Source organism: Centrocercus urophasianus, unplaced genomic scaffold (genome assembly GCF_019232065.1).
Source record: "Centrocercus urophasianus isolate 14NV4802_14NV808 unplaced genomic scaffold, USGS_Curo_1.0 seq_19, whole genome shotgun sequence".
Taxonomy (NCBI): Eukaryota; Metazoa; Chordata; class Aves; order Galliformes; family Phasianidae; genus Centrocercus; species Centrocercus urophasianus.
The window spans coordinates 10,815,637-10,842,548 of NW_024884744.1; the positions used below are offsets into that span (position 1 = coordinate 10,815,637).

Consider the following 26,912-nt stretch of genomic DNA (forward strand, 5'->3'; position numbering starts at 1 on the left):
GGAATCCTAGTCATAGCTCTGATAGTGCAGCAAGTGCTGCTGGCATGCATATTTCAGGGGTGGGCAAGAGGTGAATATGTCTTCTCAAGAGATTATAGAATTACTGGGGACTAGGGAGCGTGTCCAAATGAGAAGGACAATAGGCCTTGCTGTTTTTCTACTCTTAGCAACCAGCCCGTCCAGCTGTGATTCCCTCATGTTCCTTGGAGAAAATTCAAGTTCTGGCTCTAGTTTGTGCAGGTGGATTTGTGTACTGGCTAAGTGTAAGGATCCTGCCATGTAGGGTCTGTGATCAATATTATTGTTAATTATTAAAAATATTGTCACAGAACATCTTCTGACCTTACTATATAACTTTGAGGAAAGTAATTGTAGTTATTTATTCACACTTCAGCAAAACTAGAGCTCTCTGTGATGTCAGAGAGCTGGGTACAAATGTCTCTGACCTCTTATACAGGGTCAAAATGAAGCTCACAAAAGAATAATAAAAATTAAAAGAAAGAAAAACAGCAATCAGGGTTTTATCACTTCCTTTTTTCACTTCTCTGGGCTGAATTGTTTATTATTCCTGTGATTCATTCTCATTGTCATTACTGTTTCCTTGTCCTTTGCTATTTTTTAAGAAGTTGTACATCAAACATTGTAGGAATGAGGTCAGGAGAGGCAAACCTGTTCTTCCAGAAAATATGTTAAGGAAACTAAATTATTATTTCTAGAATGACTGAAACAGACCAGGACATGCCAAGTTTGTTCCTGCTCATCTGCACTTCAATTCCATGTGGCATGCACTTGTATAAGCCACAAACATCTCAAGCACCATGAATGGCCATTGCCTGTTTCATGTGATGGGCAGGACTGGAAGACTCAGAAAAACTGAAAAGTCAGAAATGGTTGGAAGAGAAAGGAGGAAATGAAGGAGGTTGGCCAAGCAACACAAGAAAAATCGCCCATTTTAGTTTGTTGTTCTGAGACTCGGCAACAAAATTGCAGTTATTACCTAAGAGTCAAAATTTTCCATTAAGAATTAGAAAGAATACAATATAGTCCATTTATGATAAACGTATTTATAAAGCTCAGCACTATTTAAAATCTATAACAGACAGGAAACAACTGCAAAGGCAACTTTTCCAAAGCAGGCTGATGGTTTTGGGAAATGACTCATTATTTTGGGAGGTGACAGCAATGGAAAACAGGAGTGCCACAAACAATTTTTCTGCCTGATCAGCTTTTGCTGCTTCATCAAATGTCAGCTTTGCTCCTTATGGTGTGTGAAGAAGAGTAGGATGCAGCATGTGTCACTGGGCAGCACTTCCAGAGAAGAGAGTATCAAGCAGATCACACCAAACCTGGAACTCCAGGGAAGAATCACAACTCACCCAAACTATTCATTGCTCATAGCCCGAGTCCAGCTTCTGTTGACATTTTCTACTCCTATATAACACCCTTATTTGGGAGATTTGCATCTTCACGACTAAAAATAAAGGAGGCGTAGATTAAAGAGTTAAAAAATTCATAATTTCCGTAGATTGGCAACCTGGCATAGCATTTCAGAAAAGTCTGTTCATCCAGAAGGAATGAAGATGGTGGAATTTGTCCATTTTCTTAAGGAGGGCTTTTATCTGCAGAAAATGCAACACCCTAAAGCAGAACCTGCAGTTAAATGATGCCCCCTACTGTTCAAACCAAGTATTACAGGTCTGTCATTATACAGCAGTTATTTGTATTGGCTTCTACCGACAGTGTCACCATTCCTCTTATTAATTTGAAATTTGCTTCAAAAACAGATAAAAATCACACCTCCAGGAACAACGACTCCACCGCCTCCCTGGGCAGCCGGTCCCAGTGCGTTACCCTTCTTTCTGAGAAAGAGATTTTTCCTAATATCCAACCTGAAAGTGTTCTCTGAACATCTTCTACTCCAACCCCCCCTGCGATTAACGGTAGCCTGACCTATAACTCGCCCCAAACTTCTCTTTATGTCCTGCAATGGTCAAGGTGCCTGGAGACAGCACAGAGAAGAAAGTGAAAGGAGCCGGGAGACACGGTGTGCAAGGAAGATTGACTTCGTGTTGTGCAACCTGAGGGAGGCTCTGAGAAATCACGACGAGCACCGGCACTACCAGACTCCAGCGCCCGAGGTCTGTACACAGCGGCTTGGCACAAGCCAAGAATTGCGTGAAGCGATCGTCTGCGGGCAGAGGAACAGCCCTGCCGATCCCTCTTGGTTCCTCTTCCACTTCCAGGCATCCTGCCTGCGACCCAACAGCGGGCAGAAGGGCACTGAAAAACGCCTCTCGCTTTTCAGCACCTGAGGCAGCGCCGCCACCCGCTCCTTGCCCTTCTTCAGCATCACAGCTGTTTGAGCCCTCCGGGAACGGAGGTTCCGCACCGCGCGAGAAGCACAGCCGCAGGTGCTACACGCCTCGGCCGGGCTGGAACGGCCACGAGCGCCTCGCAGCCGGCGCAGCCGGAACCTTTGGGAGGGGCGGAGTTTCCAGCCGGACCTCACAACGCGGACCGGGGACCCGGAAGCGGAGCGGCTCGGCAGGCCGGCGGTGGCGGCCCTCCCTGCCCTTGGCCGCGGCTGCGACGGAGGAGCTTCGTGCGGCCTTTCTTTCTTCTCCTCCTCCCCGGCACCTCCCGGCCTTTAGGATGTGGCGAACGAGGGCGGCGGCGGCTTGGTGAGCGGGCAGGGGGCAGGCCGGGGCCGCAGCTGAGGATTGGGTCCGGCCCCGGGCGGAGGGGTGCTGGCTTCCGAGCGCAGTGCTCGGGTATGGGAGCTGCGGGCCTTTTTCCTCGTCCTTTCCAGTATTCTTTGACTTGTGCTACACCAGCGTAGCCCAGTTGCGGGCCGGTAGTCAGGCGGGTTCTGTGGCACAGCTGTGTGTTCGTGTTTGGTGTGCAGTTGTTGAGGCAGCTTGCCAGAGGTCACGGAACAGCTGGTTCGGTCGTGGTGTTTTGGTACCGTTTCAGTGTAACTGCGCCTCTCAGGGAAGATCTTGTGGTTTTTTTGAGTCAATTTTCATCAGTCGTTTTCAACAGCAGGAAGGGGAGGCGAAGCAGTGAATGGAACCTTGGCTGTAGTGCTTGAGTTGTTGTTTTTACTGTAAGCTTCTATATGTGCACACTGAAAGCTTAAGCTGTGAGAGCGCTCAGCAGGCACTTGTTGTTGAAGCTGTTGCCTTATGGTTTGTGATAGAACTGGTTTGTGATAGAACTGCAGAGTGAGCAATGGAAAAGAGTGTGTTTTAAAGGGACTATCGCAGAGAGGGAAGTTATGGACCTCTGAAAACGTTTTCCACTTGCTGAAGGCTGTTGATGGGAGAGGTTGCTGTAGCGTGCACTACTGCTTGGTCTCTGCTGAAGAATGTCAGTATCTGTGTAATGGCAGTGGTAGCACAAGAAAGCGAATAACGATGCTTTTGTTGGCTTGCTTCATCCCAGCTTACCACAGCCTGATTAACATTTGTCTTTAAGGGCAGTCACCATTAGCAACTCTGTTTTTTGAGAGCTGAAAATGTCACTGAGTTTTAACTTTCCTTCCGAAGGCTCGATTTCCGTGTTAGAACAAGTATTAATTTCAGGAACTGTAACTTCACTCAAATTTTGCATCCAGCGAATGATGTAATATGAACTTTTCTGTTAAGATGGCGAAACTAAAAAGATATAAAAAGAAATCACTTTTTCCAGAGCTGTTGTCATTTCCCTAAACCAGGAAAGCTACCTCAAAATGTTGAAGCCTGCAGATGGCATAAGTGAAGATAGTCCAACTTATCTGTGTATTTTAGTACTGGCAAGATTGATAAGTTTCTGTGTTTGAACTGTGCTTTTCATTCACACTGAAGGTCTTTATTGTAAGTAAATCTGCATTACTTTACTGAAGTCTTCAATAAGCACAGTGCAGACATGTCCAGAAGTAATCTTGTCTATGCATGACCTGAGCAGTAATGCTGTAATCCTAGAACCATTGTGAATTAGAGGGAAGGAAACTGAAAGATTTCTTCAGATAAATCCTTCAGCTCCTCAGGAGGATCAGCTTTGCCAAGAAAAAGGAAAATGCATTTTGTAGGAGATTTTTTTGTCTGCCTGTTGTTTTTTGAAGCTTGAAAACACTCTTCAAAATCTACTCAAGTCTAACTTTTAGAAAACATTAGGTAAATAGGCCAGGCTATAAAGCTTTCATTTATGTAGCAAGTTGGTGGTAGTTTTCTGTGGACTCAGCGACTTGTTGCCCAAACTGAGATGTTTTTCCCCTAATCTTCTGTGGAATTTAAATCTACTTAACAACAGAACTTATAAATGGTATTTGAGGTGTTTGTTTTTTGTTTGTTTTTCAGTAATCACTGGAAATGCTGTGCCAATGAATACTGTTTATAGCTTTTATTTTCCTGTTAGCACAGCAATGGTAGCTGGACATTCAGAATCTTGCTCTAATTTATCTGTAACCAGCTAAAATGTAACATGAATTGCTTCTGAAGAGGTTACTGAGTTAATGGCATGTCGAGGATATCTGCTACTTAAAGTCTTTCTTTCTTTCTTTTAGTGTCATCTGCAGGAGTCTAGCAAGCAGCACCTACGGAATAAAAAGAAAATCACCACTACAAAACTTGCACCTGGTTTCCCGAAGCGTCCATCATCCCTACCATCCAAGTTTGAAGTTTCAAAGACGTCCATTAAGGATATCCCTTCAACAGTTCTCTTCTCTTAATCGTCTTCCCCTACGCAAAACAAAACTTTTAAATGTGAAATATGGATACCAGTCCTACAGGAACTTTTGGCTAGCTAGACTAGCATCAAGGCTTCTCAAAATTCGCTATCTTATATTGGGGTCTGCTGTAGGTGGTGGTTACACAGCTAAGAAGGTATTTATCTTATGTGTTATTTTGTGTGTTTGTCTTTTATACATATTTATTTTTTGTTATTATTTGTTTCATAACAATAGTTCTTGGTGTATCTACAGAAATACAGCCTATCATGTTTTGATTAACTAATGAAAGTAAAGATGAGTGTAGCAGAAATGCTGAGTCATGGCCTGAAGCAGTGATTGAGCACCTGGAGGGAAGGCAGGGCCAACCCAGGGAGCTCAACCCGAGGCCAACCCAGGGTGCATGCAGTGCACCTGAGTGATTTGTACGGGTGGAGCCAAGATGCACCCCTTCCCAGACCCCATTTAAGGGTTAACAGTGGGAGGCAAGGGAATCTCAGTGGAGATCCCTGCCTGCCTGAGGCCTTCTGAAGGTAAGCAGTTTCTTTCCTTTATTTCTGTGCCCATGGCTTTTGTTGTTTGAGCAAATTCTCACTTGGTGCAGCCTAGGATCTTGCTGCTCTGCTGACATTATTGCAGTAACCATCCTGTTACAGTGAGTCAAAATGGAAAACAAATTTTTAAGAGGGTTAGAATATATTTTCAGAGACCTGAACAGCATTGTACATATCTAAAAGATGGTGGGTTCGTATGTTTTCTGTGTAGATGCTACTTTTCAGTTGATTGCTCATGTGCATCTCTACATGCATTTCTTCTATTTCTATTGTTTGTTTCCTTTATGTCCTAGACATATGATCAGTGGAAGGACATGATGCCTGATCTTGATGAATATAAGTGGATTATTCCTGACTTCATCTGGGAGCTTGATGAGCATATTGACTTAGGTATCACAAAAGCAGAAATGTTTCTCTGTATCTGAACACAAGCATATGGCTCATAGTGCCTGTCTCCAGTGCAGTGGTAGCTTTATAGCTGTAATTTGGGTGTATTTGTATTGTTACAGAGTTTTAGGTATGTCTTAAGAAGCTACTTGCATTAGTGTGTTGTTTTGGAAGAAGTTAAGTGTTACTTAGCATCGATATTCCATCATTCATCCTTTCATTTGAGAATATTCTTGGTCCTTTAATGTGACCATGTATTCATGTTATTCAAATCAACCTCTCAGGCCAAGAGGACTTAAATAGGTTTTGGCTGTTATGCGTAGGGTTCTTCAATGAATGGCTAGCAAGTAAAAACAAAAATATAAATATACAATTAAAATATGTGTATAATTAAATGTCTAATCAAATGTGTGTAAGCTTATAGAAATATCTGTAAAACTGTTTTGGAGATGCAGAGTTAAGAAAATGAAAAATACAGTTTTTATTTTCCTGACCTTTGTGGTTAGAGTAGTTTTCTTGTATATTCTGAGATTAAAATGTGAAGAACACACTGAGTTACTTCTTGTGTATGTTGAGTAGTAGGGCAGTGTTCTTTGCTTTGAAAAAAACGTTGAGGAAGATTTCCACTACATGTACAGACACTGTGTAGGTAATGTTAAACACTGGGGTTGAATAAGGGAGACTAATGTTTTCTTGTTCAGATTCTTTAAAACATCTCCTGAGTATGTGAGGTAATGTGTGAAACGCAGTGAAATGCATGAATCAGTTTTACACAGTTTTTAAGTACTTTAGGCAACCAAGTTATCAGGAAGTTCAAAGTCTAAAGAAGCAGGTGCTTTTGCAGCTCTGATAGACTTTCCCAATACTAATGGGGGAGGTGCATGTGGAAATAAGCTTTTTTTTTTTTTTTTTTAAGAAGTTACTGGAAAAGTTATTTAGTTTTACAGCCCAAGCTGTCTTTGTTCACAAAAATAATAGAAAAGAAAAACTGTTCACTAGTTCTTGTACTGTTTTTGTAGAAAAACTTATCAAAGCCCTTCCTGATGCCGATGACCTTGCCAAACTTCTGCCTGACTTCGAGAAGATTGGGGAGAGCTTCACCTCACTGAAAGGAATTTTTTCTCCTGGTGAGAATAATTTTTCAGCTTAGTTTTAATTTTGAGAACATAAGGTATTACAAGGTGAGGTCTCATCCTTTCGTGCTAAAAGGGAATGGATCCTCAAAATGCATACTTATTATCTCGTCTGAAAGTGTTCTGGATAGAGGTAAGTGAAACGTATTTTTAAAGGCACAAATTCTAGTAGCAAGTGCTAAGAACCAAAATGTGAAACTGAATAGAAAAATAGAATCCTTGTGCACCTGTAAAGAAACAGATTGACACCTGATATTTTCAGTAAGTTGTGGAAGCTGGATGTGTCTGGCTGGAATTTGCAGAAGCTGTGAGTGGCCCTGGTCAGTAACAGTTTTATAGCTGTTGCAGGAAGACAGAGTTGGGTACTGAAAGTATGTGCTTAATGTTGCAAGCATGTGAAGTAGGGGATTTGTAACCAAGGAATGATTTTGGGTTGAGGAATGTTTTCAGTCTGGACACAGCTCCAGAAGGACTTGTTGGGAGATTCGGTTTAGGTAGAGGTTGTGTTTGAATGGAATAAGCAGGAGTTTTAAATCCTTCACAAAATATAGGGGGGTTGTTTGTCAATTCCTCATGTTCAGATGCCACTAGGCTTAAAGTTTTTCCGATTTTAGGACATGTAAATAGCTAACTTCTGAATAATGAACTGCTTTTTAAAACAAGGAAAATGATCCATCATTATCTGACTTGCTCTTTAGCACAGCTAAGAGCTCAATCCAGTGATTCTTGTAACAGAGGAAAAGATTCTTTCTGGTCTATACCTTCATAATTACCAACCCAGATAAATTCATGTTTATGAAAGATTGTATCTATGAGGTGTTATAGTCTGCTTTAAGTGTGTTTGAAAATATTTACCTATCAGTCTACCTCAGAAGTGTGTTTTCCTTTTCTTAAAATACTGTTAATGGTAGAAATAGTTGATTCATCTCATTACAAACTCAGCAGGATCAAGGTCAACAGACTGACAAGTAGATGACAATCTCCTTTGTGCTTTGGCTGTTTAAAAATGTGTTTAATTGACTAGTACTGTGAGATATCACCTATTCTAGTGGGATTTGCTACCATACTCACATGGGCATAGTTAGCACTTACACTTTTGTTGTCCCCCAAATGAGACAAAGATCCCTCATCTTTGGTTTGCATTTTGCTTTGTATATATAATTTTTATTTCCCCTCTTCTGCTGATTTTTCACAGGTTACAATTTGGTTAGTGAAGTCATAGGAGCTTCTGATCTACTTCTGTTGTTAGGTGTGTAAAAGCCCTTTTTACTGCCCTTAACCTGCCTCCTTAAAGCCAGCTCTTAAGACACCGCTGTGCCAAGAGCAGTGGATGTCGATGTGAACACAGCTATTCACTGTGTTTTGTTTTGCATTACAAATACCTTCCAAATAGATCCACCCTTGAGAGAACAAGTTGTTGGTGTTTCTCTGGCATAGTTCTTAGTTGATGCATTTTATTTCAGGCATATCCCAAGAAGCTTGCTTTGCAAACCTGCATCATTACTGTAGCGAAGAATAGATACATTTTTTTTCATGATGGTAACACCAGTGAAATTTGTATTATCCTCAGAAATATGTAACTAAAAAAAAAAAAGAGGTTTCAGAATATTTGTCTAGCTGAATCTGCCTGCTTCCTTTTGATAATAAGTGATTTCACTCAAACTGTATTTGGTATAAGTTTCAGATGAATTCTAAACTGAGTTTCTCTTTCAGTTTATAGTAAATCTTCTTGGGTTGATAACAACATCACTGATTTACTAACAACAGGGGTTAAAACTTTTTTGTTTTACATCGGATAGGTGTAGATTGAATACATCTCAGTGTGTTTTGCTTATTGTAACGAGTTACTCTAACTATGTTGTAGGTACTCCAGGAGAAACAGCATTCAGAGCTACAGACCAGGGTTATGATGGTGACAAACAGTACAAAAAGGTAATTATTCTTTAGCAAAAATAGAAAAAAGAGGTCTTGACAGCAGGTAGTTTTCAAATTCTTCGATAGCTGGTATAAATATTTATTTGAATCAGCTTGATAAAGGACAAGTATGAATTCTTGCCATTAATATATAAGTAGTATGGTGCTAAACACATCTTGGTCTAAGGAAAATTCAAGGCAGCCAATAAAACTGTTTAGGAACGACATTCTTCAGAAACTTGGCTTGTAAGAAGAAAGTCATTTAGGTTTTTGTGTGCACTTGAATATTTTTTGAATGCATTCTCAGTAGCATTTGAATTGATACTGTACTGGCAAAGTTTGTTTAGGCTTCTAGTTGTTTGCAAGCTTTCCTGCTTGCAGCTTCATTTCCACTGTCCTGTTCACAGTTGTGATTCCTTGTTTAAGGATCTTTGCCTCAGTAAAGAACTGCTTTAAGCAGTCTGTCCTTTTAGTTTATTTAGAAAGTCACATTTTATTATGATTTCCTTTAAAAAAACTGATTACCTTATAACTTTGAAGTTTTAATATTTTTCCTTGAAGTCACAAAGGTGAAATTTAATCTTTTCCTTTAATGAAAAGTAGGTGTTATCTTTCAATGGTGATGTTCGTTCTTTTGAAGGCTTTTCATTTTTCCTGTGTATGCTGCTTTTGTAAGGGGGGGGGGGAAAAAAGAGTGAAAATAATAAATTTGGGGACATTTGTAAAAAAATTTTTCCAACTGAGTATTTAGCATTTACTGAAGTTTCAATGTGGCTTTATGTAAAAGGCATTTCTGTATATGCAGGCATGTATACATTCTACATTAATTCTGCATGGCAATATATAGTGAAACCTGTACAAAGATCACTTGTTATGTATTTTTTTCCCTTTGGAATGCTGACAATTATACATAAGAACTAAATTTAGATCTTTGTTTCCACCCTGTCATAAACTGTCCCTGTATATTTTGTTTCGTTGAGTGATTGCTTAGCACAGGTTTCTCTGTATAAAACTTTAAAAAACAAAGCCAAGCACCTCTTCTTTACTGTTGATTTGTGAATAAATGGTCATCGTAATTCATTGTTTTCAGTAAGTAAATTAACTGAGATTTTTTTTGTTAATGATTGCTAGTACTATCAGTAACACTTACTATACTTACAAGGGTCACTGCATTTTAATGTTAGCAACAAACTTTGGCTGCAGTGCATAAAATATCAGATCATATGAAACCAGTAGGATTTATGCAATTTTGTGTGGGGTAATAATTGTCATTATCCCAGTTACATCCAACAAGTTACTCTCAGAAGCTGTTGCTTTGCTAATTAGTATGATAACTTTTGGTTGTAATATTTCAAAAAAGATATGTGAAAAACAGCTGAGGTGGCACAGTCATTCATTTTATTGGCAATCAATATCATTTTCTGGGCAATAGGTAAGATGGCCCTTTATTCATACAGTGCTTTCTGCTGTCAGTCGATCCTATTCTAAGAGTTGTGATTGTGTTGATGCACAGAATTCTATAGCATGGTATTATTTGTTGGCAGATGGGCTGTATCTGATTGTTACATTTGGCAAATACCTTGGGAATCCTCACATGAAGAATGTTCTCTGGAATTGTTACTGGGCATCGTCCTCAGGGCTATGAAAACTGCCTGTAGAATGACTGAGAAATAAATTAGTTTGTAAGATGATTCTGTGAGAGAAAGAGCTAAAAAGATTGTCCTGAACAGGGAATCGGGCTGTTTGATTTCTTCCAAGGAATGGAATTTATTTTGTAATCTTTAATGTGATACAAAAGTGCAGCTCTTAAAAGAAGACAAAATTAAAATTATTGAAGTGTTCAGATAGGTAATCAAAATAAATGGAATCTAAAGCTGCTCTACATGGCTTAAGTAGAAAATGTTGCTTTCAGAGGAAGAGTTTAGTTACAAAAGCTCTCGTGTAGTGAAATGTATTGTTTTGTGTTGTGGGAATGGTTCAAGCTCTTGTTGCTTTCTTAGACAAACACTGCAACATAATTTTCTAACTTTGAAAACAAACAAACAAACCCAACAACCCACCATCACCTTCTTAGAGAGTTTCAGCTGCCTATTGCAAGCAAACTTCAAAGCTTACCCAAGCTTATAGGGAAAGCTTATAGGGACAACTTACAGTTGCTTATATCTGTTGTGAATTGAGCGTGAAAGGTTTGTCTCAGGTATTGGTTTGGGGCCTAAAAGCTGGGTAAATAAATAATTCAGTCTGTGTTAATCCAAAGCAGCCACGGTCATTTCTCTGCCTTTGGTACCACGGTGAAATCTCATGCCTTAAGAACCCGATTCACTGTGAAGGATTTGGCAGTGAGTAATCTGCTGTGGTCAGCCTCACTAAATGCAAGCAAGGACACAACAATTCTACATGAAAAAGTGACTTTGAAATAGGAATACCACTTGGCTTGGATAGCAGTTCCACCCTTCATGTGGCAGTTCTTTCAAAATAATGCTGTACTGCCAGTTTGTCCCAGTTCTGTTATATAATTGGTTTAGTTTCACTTGTATCTTTCAGAAAAACTGTAACCTAACTTCTCAAATGCTGTTTTTGAAAATTTTCATTTTGTATGAATCATCAACAACTTCACACATCCTGAAGGATCAGCTCTCCACTGATTGTTTCTCTGTAATTTGACTGGCTGGTGTCTAACTGAGAATAAGTAAAGGAAATTACAGTCTTTGTCATTTGCATTAGCTTCCATCCTATGTTAGTAGTCTGCACCTAGGAAACAGAAGATGTTTGGTGAATGGTGATTGAATAGTCTAAGGCAGTTCAGAAGCTCCATGCATCGGAAGAAATCAAAGCCAAATGCTGATAGAGCCAAAAAAAAAAAAAAAAAAAAAAAATTAATTTAAATAAAAAAAAAAAAAAAAAAAAAAAAAGCTGATTAAGTTGAATCAATAGCTCTTGAAAACTAATAGAGAATAGCTGTCTGCATGTCATGTACTGATAGTAATATTACTGCAGAGAAATTTGCAGATATCAGGCAGTGCTGTTTCCCTTGTCAGTACCTTTCTGTAACATACATTTTGTGCATAGGAAAAGTGGTGCCCCCATGTTTGTAAATTGGTTTGTATGCATTTCCAAGGCTGTTTTGAGGTAATTTCTGGATAGCTGTCAGGTTGTCTCTTGCAGTTAGACTTTAAATCTTTTCTTAACTTCTTTCAGTTGTGTTGGTTTATTACCTTGTAAATTATTGCAGTTGTGTTCTCAATGTATGTAAAGGAGTTTCACGTTATGAATACTGGATAAAATGGCATCATTCACTTAAATTCTCAGAAATTGGTCTCTTTACATTCCTCACCATTTGCACTCCTTTACCTACTTCAGCACTTAATTATTTTTACTGCCAGGGATTTATTGTCAATTTTTCTCCTGTTGTTTCACTGACACTGATAGGCAATATAGAAGGAGCCAAGGCACACCAAGTGCCAGGGTTTTGGCCTCTTCTGAAAACAGGACACACATTACATTAGCCATGAGTTCCTTTTAAGTTAAGGTTATCATGCTTAACTGAATCACTGCATATTAACCCTTAATGTCAAACAGTGTGCTGTGGGTTTCTTCAAGTATGTGCAGTGATACTGTAACATCTGTCCTTATTGCATGCTCAGATTCTCATGATGACTGCACAGTTTGTGCCACCAAATTTGTGCACTTAGTGTTACTTTCAGTTGTTTCTTTCATAATTGATAGTGATTGTAAACTAATTGTAAATTTAAATCCTGTTAATTGAAAAAGTTGAGAAAGGTTTTTCATATTTTACTACAGTTATGCAAACCAGATGTTCTAGAAAGCAATTTCACATCCAATGGTGACTTCAAGCATTTTCTGTTACTGTGCTTGTTTAAATGCTAAAAGGCCTTTATGATACGTTTTGTTCAGTGTTTTTCTTGTATTTTCTTGATCTACAGTGTAATTTGTAGAAGAATGGTGTCAGATCATAGTGAAAACTTCCTTGTTTGTAGGATGGTAAAACATTACTGTGTAGCTACGTGGGTATCTCTCCTTGATACTTAGTGAAAGTGAAATGGAATGGCTTGCTTCTGTTTGGCCCAATTTCCTGGCAGAGTTCTAACATGTTTGCTAATCTGATCATGGAGAGGTTTATTAAATCTCTCTGTAGTTCAATGAAATACAAATGTGAGAATTTTTTTCTGTTCTTGAAATGTTATACAAATCAGTATTTAACCCATGTTTACATTTGGTCATTTGATTGTGTCTCTCCTTTTATCCATTTTCTCCTGTGTTATTTATCCCTATGTGTACATGCCTGTGTGTATCCTGTGCACCTGATGTATAAATTGATGGTAGATGTCTTGATTTCTTTACACCAAAGTTTTATTCCAAGATCTGTTCCAGCTATTTTTATTTGAATATTTTATTATTATTTGTAACTGCATTATCTGAAATAATTTGTCCCAAAGATCGCGTAGCATCTTTGAACCAGTGTGGAAAGACAACCTAAAGGAATTTTATTTTGGAGAGAGGAGAAATCTAAACTTCATGAAAATGCTGAACAAGTAAAGAAATAAACATTAGGTTGTGAGGATTTTGATCAGGAAGGATTACAGTAACATTATAAACTGGGATGTTATGGAAGTGAGGGCTTTTTCTTTATGCTCAAGAAACTATTTTACTTCTCTTGAAGGCTAAGTAGCAGGAGAAGTCATCTTTCTGTACAGCCTCTGCATTTCTGAGAGCAAGAAAGAAATGGAAACTCTTGCATTTCTGGCAGGAGTTGAACCAGTTTAACTTTTGTGCACCACTTTCTGCAGGGCTACCAAAACTCTGTTTGAATATTTGCAGTTAAGTTGTGACAAATTGTTGATACTTGTTTGGTATAAACAACTGAAATGAAATCCTGAGCCATTGGACAACGCCTTAAGGTGATTTTGGTTCAATTTTATCTTTATGAGGTTTAGGTACTTATTTAATGTTGAATCCAGTTATAAAATATAGCTAAATGTTTTATAACGTTGTTCTACCAGGACTTGCAAGATGCCTGGTTCTGCTGGCTGTATCCAGTCCCAGCTAGCTAGCAAGAGATCTTGCTAATGAAATTTCACTTTTGTCTGAACCGACCCGTTCTCAGACCTGTTTTTCACCTGTCTTTGTCGTGCCCTTTGGTTTAACTTCATTCTCCTTACACCCGCAATTTTTCCTTTCCTTTTTATGACAAACTCATGGCAGGGCCTGCTTGGTGAACTCATTCTGTTACAACAACAAATCCAGCAGCACGAAGAGGAGGCGCGCAGAGCCGCTGGCCAATATAACCCGGGCTCGTACCAGCAGAAGCGAAAGGTGATGGCTTAAGGGACAAATATTCTGTATTCACACTAATTGAATACTTCAGCCTCCTGTCCTTGAACTAAAAGGAAATCTAACACTTGAATTACAGGTCAAAGTAATTATTCATATATTCAGTACAGGTGTATAATCCTGTTTCAGTTTAACCGAGTTGCTTTTAAGTATGAAAAGCAGAACAAATGTTTGTGTCACTTTGAAACTGCGTGCTGTGCCTCTGTGAAACCTGTTACTTGGAGTTCATATATTGACAAGTGCATATAAGGAAAGAATGGGGAGGAATGACAATGCTTGCTCTGCTGCTGCTTGCTTACTGTGGCTTTGTCTTACAGAAGTTCAGCTCTTTGCAGCTGCTCTCTGGCAACAGCGTATTCCCAATTTACAGTGTTACCAGTTTGAAAGTAGCAGCAGCTCTTTAGAAGCAAATTCGCGCAGGCAGTCAATACTCCTGTTCAAAACTGTGTTCATCCAAGCTATTCCTTTGGCTGTTGACCCTCTTAAAGCATGCTCTGTATTGATATGATGTGGTTGCTGAACACCTCCTTGTGGATTTGCGTACTTCTTTTATGATCTTATCAGTTTAGACATCATTCCATAACTTCAGCTGGCCATTATTTTTAGTCTTTTAATGGGGACAGTTACTTTAATCAATTTGTTCGCTGAAACTATAGTAGCTTTTTAAGTATTTTGTTTTCTTGTAATTATACGTATTTTTATAATTTAGATTTGCAACCCATGATCACTCTAAACTGTCAATCTTACTTTAATAATTCAAGAAAAAGATGATGATATGATTTTTTCAATACATTTCCTTTTTCAGATTTATGAAACTTATAGTCTCTTTGGATTTAAAATAACATCTTCTTTATTTTCATCCTTGCATTGATTCCCTTTCAGATATGTATTTATTAAAGGAGGAGGAGAGGTCTTCTGGGGCCTAAATATTCTGGTGTTTCACTTTTCAGTAAAAGTAATTCCTTCAGCCTGTGTCAGACTGTGTACACTTTGTTGAGGTAACTGAATATGCAGTAGTAGCTTGAAGTTTATATGAAGATGTAGAAGTTGCAGGAAGAGCAGTACAGTATTTGATATACGAAAAATGCATCGACCTGTAAAGGGAGTTGGAGGCAAAAATCTTTTTTTTTTTTAATTAAGTTTCCTTCTTATAACAAAAAAATGTGATAAACCATTTTCCTTCACACCTTGATGTGAAGACATAACTTCCAATGATTCCAAATACTGATGCAAATTCTCCTTTGGAAGAAGAAATTGTTATTGTCACTGAAATTAGTTACTAAATGCCATTTTTGCAGGGCATAAATTAACATTTATTTTTAAATTTAATTGGCTTTGCTTGCCTGCCCACTGGAGAAAATGATTGTTTCTATTCTCCGAAGTTGATTTACTTGCATGTTTTCCACTTTGATTTAATTATTCAATGCTAAGGTATCCTCAACTGTGAGATAATTAGTACTGTTATTCAACTTACAATCATGGTAGGGAGTAAAAGCGAAAGTGTAATGGACTCTTGCTGATTTTTTTTTTTTTGTCAATCTTTTGATAAACATGTAGCAGTGTAATTGATTTCTTTAGCTGCAATGCGCATGGCTGTTTCATATGTATATTATGTCCAAGTCTTGATTTTCATTTCTATTACTGGAAATCATTGTGGTTCTTCTATAGGTGATAATTTTAGAATTGTTTATAGTCTGTTTATGGTTATACTCTATAGTTTATACACAAAACCAATTAACTGTATCGAATTTTCAGGGGCGCTTACTTGTTTTATACAATATGGCATGAAGGTTGCTGGAAAGCAGCTGCTGTGCAAAACAAGTGCCTCATTAAAAGAATAAAATAGGAGCTTCTGCTCACCTTAATAAATAAGTTTCTGCATCTCGCATGCAAGAATCCCTGGTTAACATGATGGTACAGTTTTTTATTTAACTATGAATATTTACGGTAGCGTTGCGGAAAGGAGGAAGCATCTCAACGTCCAGACCTCACTGAACTGAATTAGACAAATATTGGGGTGTGTGCTTATTGCAGAGGTAATTTGAACAGTTACTTTTTCATCATTCTTCCAAAATTGAATAGAAATCTTAGATTAATTGTTAGTAATTAAGAATGTTATGGTAGTTTTAACTTTCTTTGGAAATTACAGAGCAGTTAGGAATATATCGAAGTGTATGTTGAAAGCACTGTATGTATTAATTGTAGCCAAATATTCAAAGCACACCTGGACAAAATGCTGAAGCATATGTATTGGTTTAGAGCTGCTCATTACTTTTCATGTTACCTAATTGTCCTTGATAGAATTCTCATCTACTGCTAGATAATTCTTTGCTTCAGATCTTGCAACACGTAGCTGACTGCAATGTTTTTGTTTGCTGCATCTAACATAAATGTGTTGCACATGACAGTGCTCATGAGATTAGCAGTAAGTGTGCACATCAAAAGTGCAGCAAGGCTCCAGAAGCACTTTTAGAAAGATCTTTCTTAGGGAATGGAAGATTCTAGTCGCTTTGAAATTCTACACTACATGGAACCACTTTGTTTACCTTTTCTTTCCTTTGTTTTCTTTTCCTGGCCCCCTTCACCACTCTTTGTCCTTCTGTTTTATTTTCCCCTTACGTCTCTGAGGTGTTTGAAGTGTAGGTATATGTAAATATACCTGTGCTGTTGGTGCAGGAATCGATTTCTCTGTGTGCTAAAGTTCTCTTTCCGATGCACTTGCTATCATTTAACTAATTAGCAGAGAAGAGGAAAAGTTAATTTGCTGTACTTCCCCTTTGCCGCTTGTGAATAAGGAAAAAAATTGGATGTAGATGGAAATGTCAGCATGAATTGCTTCCTATAAAGTGCATACATGATCCTGTATATTACAGGTTTAGTGCTCTAATTATATCAGCCTGTATGGATAACTGTGATTTGTTGTTTAATCTGTAACAACTAAAGTGAAATTATAGTAACTAAATTGATTTGTCTGCTAAAATGACAGATGTCCTCTGCGTGTTCGATAATTGCTCTTTCTGATGTGAAGCTAACTCGAGTTGTGAATGTTACAAGCTTTAAATCTTAAGCTTTTGCCTATATCATTCCTTAAATAACTGTATTGATCTTTTTTTTCCTAAATTTAATATTTCGTCTGTCAACCATTAGGTTTCATGTTTCTTGTAACAATTTCCATCAGAGGTTTGTTTTTGTGCTGTTAAAACTTGATTCTTTTGAACAGCTGTTTGACATCTTGATGAATCTGTTCGAGAAGTATTTGATGAAAAATGTCTTTTATGACTTGAACTACAAAATGTTTTATTATAAAATCCTAATTTTTCTACTATACTGTAATTCAAATAATTCTAAAATAACCTTCCAAGACTATCCTGGCTAACTACAATTTATGAAGTTGAGCACAGTGGTTTAAGATAATAATTCTGAACAAAAAATATGAAATAAAATTCCTCATCAGGTTTCAGCAGTAGTAAATCCTCACTTGGAGGTCATTTTTGTGGCAGAGAGATGTTTTAGTAACTGTATATGAAGTTCCTGCTAATTCAGGACATGAACATGGAAGATGATGAGAATTTGACTACAAAAGTCTATTGAGGCCAATGGCTAGAGAGCTCTTAGCACCATACTTAGCTTTGCTTTTCCCAGAGCCCACACTCCTAGTACTTAGTCTTGAAAGGTTAGTTTGGCATTTGCATGCACTGGAGTTGAGACCTTTCCCTGTGCTCCTCCTGTTGCAGATGGAACTTTTCATCAACGTTAAATTTTGAGTGCAAATTAAATCTTAGTTGCTTTAAAATGCACGTGAAGTCAATTTCCTTACGTGGAATGGAGCTTTTAGTTTGTGAATCTGTTACTTAGCTGAACAACATGTTAGTAGCTGTGATTATTTCTCTTCATAGGTTTCTGACAAAGAGAAGATTGATCAACTTCAGGAAGAGCTTCTGCGCACTCAGGTAACTTTTCTGACTTACTGATGGTAGACATTCATCTTCATCATAACTTTGTAAACAAGTTTTCAGAGTAGGTATCACAACTGTGTGCATATCTCATCTTCAGCAGAATACTATAATCTGGGTCTGCAAAAGGACTGAACTGGCACAGTTTTTTCTTGCATCAAGGATGTATTTTTAAGGAAGCATCTAGACTGAATTTGCAAATTCGTATTTAGGCCCTGGGTGATCTCTGAGGAGCAGGAGTTCCCTTTACCATTAATTTATCTCTAACTGCGTATCTGTAGGTCAAAGGTAGTTAAATATTGAATTTTGTCCTCTGGTTTGATATTGTGTTCTTACTAAAACCTTTGAAGAAGAGGGGTTGTGTTGCTTTAAAAAATTAAATAAATTCTAAGGGTTTTCTCTTGCCTTCTATTTTAATGAAACTAGATGACTACAAAGGTTTCTGTATATTTTTTAGAGACTTGCTTGAGCGAATATACATTTTTCATAGGTAAAATGTTGTTAAACTGTGCTATTTCCATAATTACAGCAATATATGTGTAACTGTTTTGTAGCTAAAATACCAACGAATGCTTGAGCGATTAGAGAAAGAGAACAAAGAATTAAGAAAACTGGTACTGCAAAGAGATGACAAAGGAATTCATCAGAGAAAGTTAAAGGTACACATTTGTTAACCATCAGTTTAGAATTACAGTTGCACTAAGTTTTGTTTATTAATGCATATATCAACATTCAGCATTTATTACAACATTTCTATGCTAATTTTTTTTTTTTTTTTACATGTTAAAGCTTTTGTATGTTAACATCTTTAAAGAGTTACTTCCAGAAATTCAGTTGAAGAGCATACCCAGATTATCTGTTCTAGCTAAATAATTTATCTAAGTGGGAAATATGGATTGTGGTTTGGTTTTGGTTTTTGGTTTTTGTTCTTTTTAATATATTTTTGCTATATTTGTTAATAGATATGCTTCCAACTCCTCCTGCCCATTTTTCTGCTTCTTCTTCTGTCACTTGCTGGTCCATATGGATCTTCTTTCTCTAGTAGCTGTAAGACACAGAGCTCCTACTTTTATAGAATGAAGTTGATAGTTCGTAACCTTTCTTAATATTTACTGTTCAACAGGCTGAAATCTTGTCTGGATTTTTAGTGGAAGAAATCTAGTTCAGCTTTGCAACTTGGAAGCTGTGAAACCTGAATGCTCTCATGCTGTATATGAGAGCCCATATTTTGCTCTTTCAGGAAGAAGCACCTGCAGCTGTAGTTATAGTGTGTTCATCCATGGATGCAAAAGGTGGCTACTTGATAATGTGCTGCAGTATGGATAGTTTATGGATCAAATAGTAAGGATAGAGTAAACATGCTTTTACAGATGAATTTACAGTATATACAGCTGAAACCCAATCAGTTCTGTCAATAAGCTGAGGGTTCTCTTTTTACTCTTGTAGAAATCTTTGATTGATATGTATTCTGAAGTACTGGATATCCTGTCTGATTATGATGCCAGCTATAACACTCAAGATCATCTACCTCGAGTAAGTCTTTGTTTTACTGAAAGTCCTATTTTCTAATTGGATAGAACAGGTAAGTGTAACCCAGAGTTAGCTAGGCCAGAGTTTTTGCTTTGAAGTATATTCTCCATTTAAAATGTTGAATTTTTGAGAGTAATCAATACAGGTATGTCAGGTCTGCTTTGACTTATATGTAAAGCCCTACCTAGATGTGGATATTGTTGCATTGCTCAACCTTTTATTTTGAAAGGTCTTAGCTGGTGTTCCCTGCTCTTTCAGCATTGTAAAATACGTGCTGTTTTCAGGCTCTGTACCAGCAGAGTTGAGAAGGTAAAGGTATCCCTGGTGATTTCCCACTGTAGTGCTGCTGCTGTCTTATACAGCCTCCTGTGGCATTGGCAGCTTCTATAATGTGCTGGTGAGACAGAAGTGACAGCAGCTCATTACAACTTAGGCTTCTGTGTGCAGAAGCAGATCTTACCAATGAGTAATTTTTAACCTTTCACCTAGCTGAAACAATTATGCACAAGCTGTAAAGCACTGGCTGTTATGAGATTAGCAAGCCCTTCCACCTGTCATTAGATGGCCTGGCAGACGAAGAACTTTGTGGACTGAGCTGTTCGGAGGAAAAAAAAATATCAAAGTTCTTACATGAATAAAAGGTAGCATTTCTTCAATAATTCCTTATTTAGATGAATGCATTTATTGTCAAACATCATACAGCTAGTATTGGCATGAATTAACATACTTCTAGTCTGTTTTGTGAGCTTCCAAAATATTGTGCTGTTTAAATTCTCTCTTAAGGTGGTAGTCGTTGGAGATCAAAGTGCAGGAAAAACAAGCGTGTTAGAGATGATTGCTCAAGCCCGAATATTCCCCAGAGGGTCTGGAGAGATGATGACACGTTCCCCTGTCAAGGTAAGAAGCTTAATCTCTGAATCGACACGTGCCATATTTTACTGCCTCTGTAAGTGCTCCTGTGTTTGCAGCCCCCACAATAATTTTCTGCTAAGCAAGCTTTCAAAAGCTGTATGTCTGCAGTCAGAAGTATGCATACGTACTTCTAATGTTACTCTGTGTTGCATTTAACATTCTATCTCAAGTAAAGCTTTTACCATTTAGGTAACTCTTAGTGAAGGTCCTCACCACGTGGCTTTATTCAAAGACAGCTCTCGGGAGTTTGATCTGACCAAAGAAGAGGATGTAAGTATAAAGAGGTAGCTGGAAGTTAACAATATTTTGATTAATTTTCTGAAAAACTGTGTATCTTTATGGGCTGTTTGCTCCTGTTTAGCTAGAATAAGATATGTTGAGTGGAGCAAAGCATTATATTAGATATTAAAGTAGCACTTAATATGATTTTTTACTAGCACTTAGATGGGAAGGATGTTGGGGGGGGGGGGGGGAGTGTGCAAGACTCTGCAGGCAATCTGCTGTAGTGCCACATTTTACCAAACTAGTTATTCACCATGCATGATGCTTTCCTGGTGCATTTGAGACATAATTGTTCTGTGTTTATAAACATACTACTTTATGTTTATAAGCAGATCTTGAACAATCCCTAAGTAAACTTTTTTTTACTAATGTTTGTGATTTTTCTCCTATCACAGTTGGGGAAATTTGATATTGAAATACATTTGATGTTCTAATTTTTCTTGAAACAGCTTGCAGCTCTGAGGAACGAGATAGAAATCAGAATGCGAAATAGTGTGAAGGAGGGGTGCACTGTTAGCACTGAGGTAAGGTTGGTCACATATTTAGTGGCAAATATGTGTACGTGTATATCTTTTGTAAGTGTTTAATTAAGATACTGTGATGAATCTGATTTGTCTCTTTGTTCCATACAAACTGTATTTGAATTGTTAAAATCAGTTTTCTGTCATAAATGTGCGCATATAAAATCTGATTTCCTATTTAAAAGTGAAGGCTGTTGCTAGATGTGTATGTCAGTATGTATAATTTTTATGTATATGCATGTATGTTAGCTATTGACAAAGTAGGTATGTGTTTGTATAAACATGTCATTTCAATTTTATTGCACAGACTATCTCCTTAAGTGTGAAAGGTCCTGGTTTACAGAGAATGGTATTGGTTGATTTACCTGGAGTCATTAGTGTAAGTATGCATTAAAAAAAAAAAAAAAAAAAAAAAAACTTTAAGTTCTGTAAATTAAGTACTGCTATTGCTGATCAACTGTTCTTTTTCTTTCTCACATCTTTCTGTTGTCTTTTAATGTATATCTCTATATATGTATTAAAGACTGTGACATCAGGGATGGCACCAGATACAAAGGAAACAATCTTTAGCATCAGCAAGGCCTACATGCAGAATCCAAATGCCATCATCCTTTGTATTCAAGGTAATAACAGTATAAATAAATATCGAAGTGGCAGAATGTTTTAATTCTTATTCCTATATTCCTTTTGGAATGTTCTCAATTGAATCTTCTTTTCTCCATGGGTGGCAGTTCATATGGCATACAAAACTTCATGCTGTGAAATGTCTGTTTGTAAGTTAAGGCATCTTTAGTGTCAGTGACAAAAAGAAATTTTGAAAAGGTTTTTATCATTAAATAGAAAATGATGGTAGTAATCAAATGCAAGATTCCTCCTAAAGCGATTCTGGATACAACTTATATGAGTACAGTGAACAGAAATCTTTATGATGCTAGGAAGCAAGTGTTCACTGTACATACCCAAAAGTTACACATAGATTTAGTTTTTACTGTTTCTTAAGTTGTAATCTGAAACATATTTAATGCTTATTGTATATTTGCTCATGTGAGTCAGATTACATAGATTCTAAAATATAACTGTTTATTTTAGATGGATCTGTGGATGCAGAACGCAGTATTGTCACAGACTTAGTCAGCCAAATGGATCCCCAGGGAAAAAGGACAATTTTTGTGCTGACTAAAGTTGATCTTGCTGAGAAAAATGTGGCTAGCCCAAGCAGGGTGAGTGGAAACTATTTTTTTCGTATTATGATGGCTGAAGTCATGCACAAAATAGTTGTAGTTCTGTCAAAACACTGGACTTTGCCTACCTGTCCTAGATATTTTTGAGTGCTTATTTCTATACGCAGTGATATATATATTATTATTATTATTATTATTATTATTATTATTTTTAATGGCTGCTGTTATAGTATCTCTTAGTCATGTCAGCAACATGACTTGAAGTCACAGCTTGGCTGCAGCATGCTTTCTGGCAGGTTACCTCTGGGAAATGGAACCTGTTCCAAAGGCTTCAGGGTATTTTGGAGTAGGCTTTTTTACTTTATTTTGTGTTTTGTGATATGCTTTATTTGTTGTACGGATGGCCTTTTTATATTAAATTAATTTCTTTAAGTATCGATAGAACTTACAGCCGTCTAATGAAATCCTTTATATATAGTAATTTATGCATACATATAAATAAGGTTGGCTCTAAAAGTGCATGAGGCAAAGAATGCCTGTGCAAAATTACCTTTTTTTTTTTTTTTTAATCCTTTATCTTCATAGATCCAGCAAATAATTGAAGGCAAACTCTTCCCGATGAAAGCTTTGGGTTATTTTGCAGTTGTTACTGGAAAAGGTAAGTAGAGTTCTGGCTCTACATATTTTTTTCTTAGCAGGGAGAACTGTCTAAATAGAACTGTTGCAGCACTTTTTTCTTTCTCCAGGGAACAGCAGTGAAAGCATTGAATCTATTAAAGAGTACGAAGAGGAATTTTTTCAAAATTCCAAGCTGTTGAAGTATGTTGGGATTTTATTCCTTTTACTAAACTGGGCCCTTGTTATAAATGCTCGAGTTTGATTTTCTTGTTGAACATATTATTAGGGACCGCAGTGCAGGAGTGCTATTTGAGATGCATTCTGCTGAAACTAAGTAGCTTGCTGAGATGACCATGCTTGCCTGGTTTATTAACACTCACACGGACAGAGAGGTATCTTCAAGCAGCAATTGATTTTCCTGTAGTTCTGAGCCTCTCTCCAGAGGTTCTAGATGAACTAGTTCCCAGACTATGTCTGGAGATTTGATACTGCTGGGAGGAATGAATCCAGCCCTGATGTGAGTGCTTGTAAATAGCAGTCTTCTTGTTGTGACAGCAATGTTGTATTCGAAGCATAGTTTTATATGGTTTGCAGGAAGTTCATTGAGGTGGAAGAGTTTTGATTTGACAAGCTTGGGCTTCCACTCATGAAAGGGAGGTTTGTGGTCAGTGGGACTGCAGTCCCTAACACTGCATTTTCTAGAATGAAAGGATTTGTTACATCTTTTGCACCTTGAATTGATGATTGTGTATTGAATATGTGTTGGAGGAAGAGAATGAATTTAGGTTAGGTGCATTTGGATGAGTTATCCTTTGCTGCAAAAAACAAAGCTTTTTCCTTGTGAAGAGAAAACGAAATCCCGGAAACAGAGTATGCATGGAAAAAAATTCCTATTGCTGTCTTCCTTTACAGAACCTGCATGCTGAAGGCACATCAAGTAACAACAAAGAACTTAAGTCTAGCTGTGTCAGATTGCTTTTGGAAAATGGTGAGAGAGTCTGTGGAGCAGCAAGCAGATGCTTTTAAAGGTAAATGTCTTCAAAAGAAAAAGTGAAATAGCAATTTGAGTTACAGAGTTCTTCTACTATCATGCTTTGCTGGTATGCTTGGACAGTTGTTTCATACTTTAAATGACTGCTTCTCACAAGGTGGTAATTGCCCCAATTAATCTTTCCAAAAGTATATAAAAATAATTCACAAAATAAAGGATTCACTTATTATAAATGCCAGAAAAGTCAATAGATAGGACAGTCAGCAAAAACTGTCATCCATTTACTGATCCATTTTGAATTTTTTGAGGATCTGTCCTAAGCAAGATTGATGGTAATTTTCATAACTCCTAAACTTTTAAAATAGTCATGCAGTGCATATAGACTGGTTAATAATGAAGTCTTGTTTTCTGATTTTTCTCTTTGCAGCCACACGTTTCAATCTTGAGACAGAATGGAAGAACAATTACCCGCGGTTGCGAGAGCTTGACAGGGTAAATGACATTACTGCTTTAACTTGTATGCTACTTGTATGCTGCAAAGACTGTGTGAATTAAAATTCATTCCATTTAATCTTGTTTGTAAAGGTTTCTTAAAGTTAGCATAAATTACCAACACTTTACAATGCGAGGACAGTATAAATTATCCTAGGGGAAGGAAATAGAGAGTTCTCACATTGTGTGAAGTAATGTGCCTCAAAACTGTGGTAATTTAATGCTTAACAAGTCCTTCACTCTTGTAGCATATAGTTAATTGACCTAACTTGCCCACAGGGATACATCTGTTTCTTTGTGATCGTGATAAATTGAAATGGCACAGATTTACATTCCCTGTTCTTTCAGTCAGAGTAACAAAACAGTTATGATCCCATTCTCTAATTCTTTCTTAGAGACTGAATGTTCAAATGCCATGCCTGGCATGATGCATGGTAAACCAGGGTAGCTTATGACAAGCACTTACATTGTTCAGAGCATAACCAGAGAGTGCCATTTTAGGCTCAAATGCTCAAAGAACACATTTTTGTTACTCTTTGATTCAAAATAGGACCGAACTGTAAAAATAAAAACAAAATTAAAATCATATTATTTCTTATTTTTTCCTTTTTCTCAGAATGAACTGTTTGAAAAAGCAAAGAATGAGATTCTTGATGAAGTCATAAGTCTGACTCAGGTCACACCAAAGCACTGGTATGGTAACTTTTCAGTTTCTAGTTGTCTTGCAGAAATTTAGCTTTAAAATACGAAGTATTTTTATTAATAAAATTATCCAACATCAATAAGGAGATTCTTTTCTTGGGGCAATGTATTACTTTTTCTCTTGTGCATCTGGAAGTGTTTAGGTTAGCACATATTTGTGGAATCCACTTACAAGAATTGTGTGTCAGTTCATGTTTGAACAATAAATGTTTCACAAAAATGAAAGGGAGTAATTGTAATAAAGATGTGTTAGGATGTTCATTTGAATCAGTAATCCTTCATAACTTCCAGTTTTCTACCACAGTGCCAGTCAAAATAATATGTAACACCTTGAGGTGGGAGGAAATAAACTTTGTATTTCCAAACCTCTGTCAATCAGAGATTTGGAAGCTGAAACATTTAATTCTTGGTTTTTAGAATAGCTAACCTGGATGTTTGAGAATTTCATCCTGCATGTAGTATCTCTTTGCCTATATGAAGCACCTTTATATGCTACCCTTGTCTGTAAGGCAGACGTGGCTGGGAAAGAGAGTATTTGGCAGATGTGTTTTAACAGTGTAGCGTTATTGTCTAGTAAAGTCAGTGGAGATGCAGGCCGGGAGGAAAGCAGCCCGTGTTTGGATTACTCTGACAGCCTGTACTGCAACTGACAATCACAAAATTTCCTTTAATGCCTTTGCTTTCAATTACAAGAAATGAGCTGCTTCTTGGTCGTTGATTAAGAAATGAGGTAATATGTCTTGCTCTTAATGACATTATAGTAAGTCTAGGCATGCTGATGTGAGCAGAGGAGGTGATTTAAGAGCTATAGAAGTCTGAAATTGTGTTGCAGTCCAAACATAATGTGGTTTTGCCATTTTGGTATTTGCTGCTATTGGCTGTGTAGTAATGCTGAAGTACCCTCTTTACATTTGTTGTGGATTAGGTGGGTGCATAACATAGATGTTTCTATGTGCTTCTTTTGAGAGTTAGCATATAGAGGTGATTCTAGTTTTATAGCACCTCATGAGCTATAAAGTAGAGTTAGATGCCTGTGTCACAAAAATTACTCTTATTGGCAATTACAGGCAGCCTAAAGCCAGCGGTGCTTTTGATGAATACAGATGATTCTGTTCTACTAGAATTTCAGTTCCTTCCAATTGTTTGATTGGATGTAGCAAAGAGAAGTAGTATATGTGAAATGTTCCTCAGTCTTTCTCCAAAGATGCCCTTTGGAGATGGGCAAAGATGTCCTGGAGTGAGGATGTTATCAGAGAATGGGGTTTGTGTCCTGAACTTTAACCTGGTTATAGGAAAAGGACTTGAGTGATTCTGCTAGTCCTGTATCACCACAGAAGGTGGTTTTAGTCTTGGGCTCTTCATTTCCACTGTTCCACCAAATCTGTCATTCTTACAACCCAATGGTAAGCTGATTTAGCATGCTGAGCTAGTGTAAAATTAACTGGCAAAGAAACTACAACTTGTTCTGGAGACCATGGGGAGCAGAGAGGAGATGACTGCCTCTGTGGGTATTGGATATTACAGCCAGTAACACTGGTTTGCCGGAGTTGGTTCACTGCAGCTGCAAAGTTTCCTGAGTAAGTTTACTGTCATTTTAAGACGTTGCAGTGAGATTGTTTCCATTGTTATTTCTTGAAACACATCATACATAGGAAAGTGGTGCTTAGTTTTATAGTAACTTGAGG

General features: G+C 37.5%; 1 protein-coding gene across 7 annotated transcripts in view; it reads left to right on the top strand.

The window, feature by feature from the left end:
- The first annotated feature begins 2,531 nt into the window (after positions 1–2,531).
- OPA1 (OPA1 mitochondrial dynamin like GTPase) overlaps positions 2,532–26,912 on the top strand; it is a 49,704-nt gene continuing 25,323 nt past the window's right edge. For 2 of the 7 annotated variants that reach the window (XM_042820438.1, XM_042820439.1), the window contains exons 1-21: positions 2,532–2,681; positions 4,544–4,862; positions 5,553–5,649; positions 6,666–6,773; positions 7,975–8,028; positions 8,644–8,711; positions 13,917–14,027; positions 17,942–17,995; positions 18,553–18,657; positions 19,445–19,531; positions 20,312–20,425; positions 20,630–20,710; positions 21,172–21,246; positions 21,551–21,622; positions 21,767–21,866; positions 22,333–22,463; positions 23,010–23,082; positions 23,171–23,243; positions 23,955–24,070; positions 24,461–24,525; positions 25,142–25,218. In XM_042820438.1, the coding sequence (XP_042676372.1) occupies positions 2,653–2,681; positions 4,544–4,862; positions 5,553–5,649; positions 6,666–6,773; positions 7,975–8,028; positions 8,644–8,711; positions 13,917–14,027; positions 17,942–17,995; positions 18,553–18,657; positions 19,445–19,531; positions 20,312–20,425; positions 20,630–20,710; positions 21,172–21,246; positions 21,551–21,622; positions 21,767–21,866; positions 22,333–22,463; positions 23,010–23,082; positions 23,171–23,243; positions 23,955–24,070; positions 24,461–24,525; positions 25,142–25,218 (2,009 nt within the window). In that variant the 5' untranslated portion in view covers positions 2,532–2,652. The remainder of the gene's footprint in view (positions 2,682–4,543; positions 4,863–5,552; positions 5,650–6,665; positions 6,774–7,974; positions 8,029–8,643; positions 8,712–13,916; positions 14,028–17,941; positions 17,996–18,552; positions 18,658–19,444; positions 19,532–20,311; positions 20,426–20,629; positions 20,711–21,171; positions 21,247–21,550; positions 21,623–21,766; positions 21,867–22,332; positions 22,464–23,009; positions 23,083–23,170; positions 23,244–23,954; positions 24,071–24,460; positions 24,526–25,141; positions 25,219–26,912) is intronic. The other 5 variants (XM_042820436.1, XM_042820437.1, XM_042820441.1 and 2 more) reach the window with 4 other exon arrangements.